This window comes from Salvelinus sp. IW2-2015, unplaced genomic scaffold (assembly GCF_002910315.2).
Source record: "Salvelinus sp. IW2-2015 unplaced genomic scaffold, ASM291031v2 Un_scaffold3239, whole genome shotgun sequence".
In the NCBI taxonomy this organism is placed as follows: Eukaryota; Metazoa; Chordata; class Actinopteri; order Salmoniformes; family Salmonidae; genus Salvelinus; species Salvelinus sp. IW2-2015.
The window spans coordinates 100688-105337 of NW_019944526.1; the positions used below are offsets into that span (position 1 = coordinate 100688).

A 4650-nucleotide genomic window follows, 5' to 3' on the forward strand; every position below is an offset into this window, starting at 1 on the left:
ATCCTCCAAATTACTTTAGGACCATCGACTTGAGCCTCCCAGGAAGTATCACTACCAGAACCAGTGAGTTTTGGATCAGTCTGATTCTCTGTGCTCTGAGTCGGAGGGGGACCAGCTCTGAGTAGTGATCTTTCCAGAAGTGTTGAAAAGTACATATCCCATTTTAAACACTGCACTAATCCATCACAGTTCTCACTGTAAAGTGTAACCTGTGTGTTTGCTTGTTTATGTTCTCTGTCTCCTACCCTGTTCCTTTAACTCCGTTCTCCAGGACCTAGGGGTTCTGCCCAACACCAGACCACTGATTGTCCTCTATTACCTGTTCTCCAAGACCATAGGGGTCTGTCCAACACCCAGACCCACCTGATCCTCTATACTGTTCCCAGGACCTAGGGTTCTGCCAACACCCAACCCACCCTGATGTCCTTCATTACCTGTTCTCCAGGACCTAGGGGTTCTACCCAACACCCAGACCCACCTGATCCTCCTATTACCTCTCCAGGACCTAGGGGTTCGCCAACAACCCAGACCCACCTGATGTCCTCTATTACCTGTTCTCCAGGACCTAGGGTTCTGCCAACACCCAGACCTGGACCCACCTGATGTCCTCCATATACCTGTTCTCCAGGACCTAGGGGTTCTGCCCAACACCCAGACCACCTGATGTGGCGCTGTAAAAATGTTTTTCCATAACTGAAAATATTGTATACTTGAAGAAAATAACTGCTCAAAAAAATAAAGGGAACATTAAACAACACAATGTAACTCCAAGTCAATCACCACTTCTGTGAAATCAAACTGTCCACTTAGGAAGCAACACTGATTGACATAAATTTCACATCTGTTGTGCAAATGAATAGACAAAAGGTGGAAATTATAGACAATAGCAAGACACGCCAATAAAGGAGTGATTCTGCACTGGGTGGGACCAACAGACAACTTCTCAGTTCATGCTTCCTGGCTGATGTTTTGGTCACTTTTGAATGCTGGCGTGCTTCTCACTCTAGTGTGGTAGCATGAGACGGAGTCTACAACCCACACAAGTGGCTCAGTGTAGGTGCAGACTCATCCAGGATGGCACATCAATGCAGCTGTGGCAAGAAGTTGCTGTGTCTGTCAGCGTAGTGTCCAGAGCATGGAGGCCTACCAGGAGACAGGCCAGTTAATCAGGAAGTGAGACGCCGTTTAGGAGGGACAACAGCAGCAGGACGTACTCTGCCTTTGTCAAGAGGACTGCTACAGAGCTCCAAATACTCCAGAGGCACCATGTGCTGTGTCAGCATATGGGTCTACAAGCGGTCTGAGGATCTCATCTCGGTACTTAATGGCAGTCAGGCTGCCTCTCGAGACATGGAGGGAGCGTCGTGCCGCCACAAGAAATTGCCACCCCACCACCTGATGTCCTCCAATACCTGTTCTCCAGGACCTAGGGGTTCTGCCCAACACCCAGACCCACCTGATGTCCTCATTACCTGTTCTCCAGGACCTAGGGGGTTCTACCCAACACCCAGACCTGGACCCACCTGATGTCCTCCGTTACCTGTTCTCCAGGACCTAGGGGTTCTGCCCAACACCCAGACCCACCTGATGTGGGTCGCTGTAAAAATGTATTTTCCATAACTGAAAATATTGTATACTTGAAAAATATATATATATTTTTGGAAGCTGGTGTACAAAACTGAAAGTAAAAGATGCAAAAACAAAACTTAAGGAGTATCATAAAAATAGCTCACATAGAACAAATCTTCTGTCAATGAGAATGACAGCTCTACGTGCTCTCTGTGGCTCTACCCACATTTCTAAATTCATTTGGTTTGGTCGCCCCCAAAAAGTTAGATATTTCAGCTTTAATTTTCTGCATTGACCCTTTTCTCCCTAACTTTTTTTTTTGACTCATTACATACGCTGCTGCTACTGTTATCTTTCACTTTATTCCTAGTTATACAGTACATTCGGAAAGTATTCAGACACCTTGACTTTTTCCACATTTTGTTAGGTTACAGTATACTGTACATTCGAAAATAGAAACATAAAAAAACAGAAATACCTTATTTACATAAGTGTTCAGACCCTTTGCTTTGAGACTCGAAATTTAGCATCCTTGAGATGTTTCTACAACTGTGGTAAATTCGATTGATTGGACATGATTTGGAAAGGCACACGCCTGTATACATAAGGTCCCACAGTTGAAAGTGCAGGTCAAAGCTAAAACCAAGCCATAAGATCGAAGGACTTGTCCATAGAGCTCCGAGACAGGATCGTGTCGAGGTACAGATCTGGAGAAGGGTTCCAAAAACAACATTGAAGGTCCCCAAGAACACAGTGGCCTCCATCATTCTTAACTGGAAGGCGTTTAGAACCACCAGGACTCTTCCTAGAGCCGACTGAGCAATCGGGGGAGAATGGCCTTGGTCAGGGAGGTGACCAAGAACCCGATGTTCACTCTGGCAGAGCTCCAGAGTTTCCTCTGTGGAGATGGGAGAACCTTCCAGAAGGATGCAAGYGAAAGGCCACAATGTATTATTCCAGTTTAAGCGCAATTTAAATTTTGGCCAGTAGATAGCAGCAGTGTATGTGCAAAGTTTTAGACTGATCCAATGAATCATTGCATTTCTGTTCATGTTGTATCAAGAATGCCCAAATGTGTCTAATTGGTTTATTAATAACTTTTCAAGTTCATAGCTGTGCACTCTCCTCAAACGATAGCATGGTATTATTTCACTGTAATAGTTACTGGACAGTTCAGTTAGATTAACAAGAATTGAAGCTTTCTGACAATATCAGATATGTCTATGTCCTGGGAAATTATCTTGTTACTTAGAACATCAGGCTAATCACATTAGCGCACGCTAGCTCAACTGTCCCGCAGGGGACAAACCGATCATGTAGAGGTAAAAAAAAAAGTGGTTTCTACTGACAATTGAGATGTACAAAATAATTTTGATTAAGACATTAATGAGCGAGCTAGGACGGACGTAGTCAATAACTATTTGTTCAGCTTTTTTGAAATATACAGCGACAGAATTCAGAACATGGGCCGTTCTTACAGTGTTCTCCCTGTACCAGTCAGAACCGTAGGATAAATAAAGGGGGCYTATCAACAGACAATGAAAGCTCTTACAATATTTGATGATTACATTTCTCTACAACAGGTTATAGGCTACATGTGCACCACCAAGTTAGAACAGTAGGCTAAGTTTTTCGAGTTTGTTTTTTTGACTGTGTAAAATMTTCAAAGTAGTCATTGTGCATTGAGTAAACTTTGTCTCTGCACAGTTCTGCCTTCAAATGTATTTTAAAAAAAATTCTGTGGACATTTTATAAAGTAGTCCTTGTGCATASAACTGTACGGTTTGTTAAAATTTGAAATCAATGGTTTTTGTTTGGCATACAAGTGAAACAAAATGCTCAGCNAATTTGAAATCAATGGTTTTTGTTTGGCATACAAGTGAAACAAAATGCTCAGCATAATGCCGTTGCTATGGAATTGCCCCTAACTAGCTAGCTAAGTACTAGCTAACTAGCTAGCTAAGTACTAGCTAACTAACTAGCTAAGTACTAGCTAAGTACTAGCTAACTAGCTAGCTAAGTACTAGCTAACTAACTAGCTAAGTACTAGCTAAGTACTAGCTAACTAGCTAACTAGCTAAGTACTAGCTAACTAACTAGCTAACTAACTAGCTAGCTAACTAGCTAAGTACTAGCTAACTAACTAGCTAAGTACTAGCTAACTAACTAGCTAAGTACTAGCTAACTAACTAGCTAACTAGCTAAGTACTAGCTAACTAACTAGCTAAGTACTAACTAGCTAACTAGCTAAGTACTAGCTAACTAGCTAGCTAAGTACTAGCTAACTAACTAGCTAACTAGCTAAGTACTAGCTAACTAACTAACTAGCTAGTGTGAACGCTGCGTGTAACACATCCGGTATCAGGATAAATAAAAAGCAAGGTCTGCTAACTTTCTTTAATTATGTTTAATTACTGCAAGCAATGAATGGCAAATGCAATTTTCGTATATACGGGTTCGCTGTATCACCACGCATGGTAAACAGGGAACTGGCAGGAAGTACGTAAACAGCTGTTCTTATACCGTGATGACGTAGTTCCAACGCGTCTGTTGGCCTATCACAGTAGAGGCTGAGCGCGGTTTAAACTTTTGCTCCGCCTTTGCTGGCCCTCGGACTTGTCCAAGTCCCTTAGTGCTCTCCTCTGTCCACATCTGGTTGTTGGGTAGATCAGATCCGTCTTGTGTCTCCCCCTTGATTCTTCACTCAAACAATTCCTAATATGGTATTGATCAGTGCCCTAACCTCCCTGGTTGGCCTAGAGAGATGCACCCCTCCCCTCTCCAGATTGACCACAGCTTTTATGGCCTGTCACTCAATGTTGGTCAGTCTACACACCTACATCTGTATTGTTTGTGTGTGTGTAACAAAACAATATTCATCTTCAAACAATATGCTAGCAGGCTATAGTGCATAAACATAAATCCTAACACTAGCTAACTAGATTAGTCTTAGCTAACTTTTGTAAACATGTAGCTATCTAATTTCAGCATACTTGTTTTGAGAAATATGGCTACAGTATTCGGTTCCAAATGTCTAACTATTTATTTAATGATCATTTTACTTATTTCTATTTCCATTAT

General features: G+C 42.3%; 1 protein-coding gene across 1 annotated transcript in view; it reads left to right on the forward strand.

Annotated features, from left to right (window-relative positions):
• LOC112075569 (uncharacterized) overlaps window positions 1–664 on the forward strand; it is a 2274-nt gene extending 1610 nt beyond the window's left edge. The window contains exons 5-6 of the mRNA XM_070440961.1: window positions 272–340; window positions 563–664. Coding sequence (XP_070297062.1) covers window positions 272–340; window positions 563–664 — 171 coding nt within the window. The remainder of the gene's footprint in view (window positions 1–271; window positions 341–562) is intronic.
• The last annotated feature ends 3986 nt before the right edge of the window (window positions 665–4650 follow it).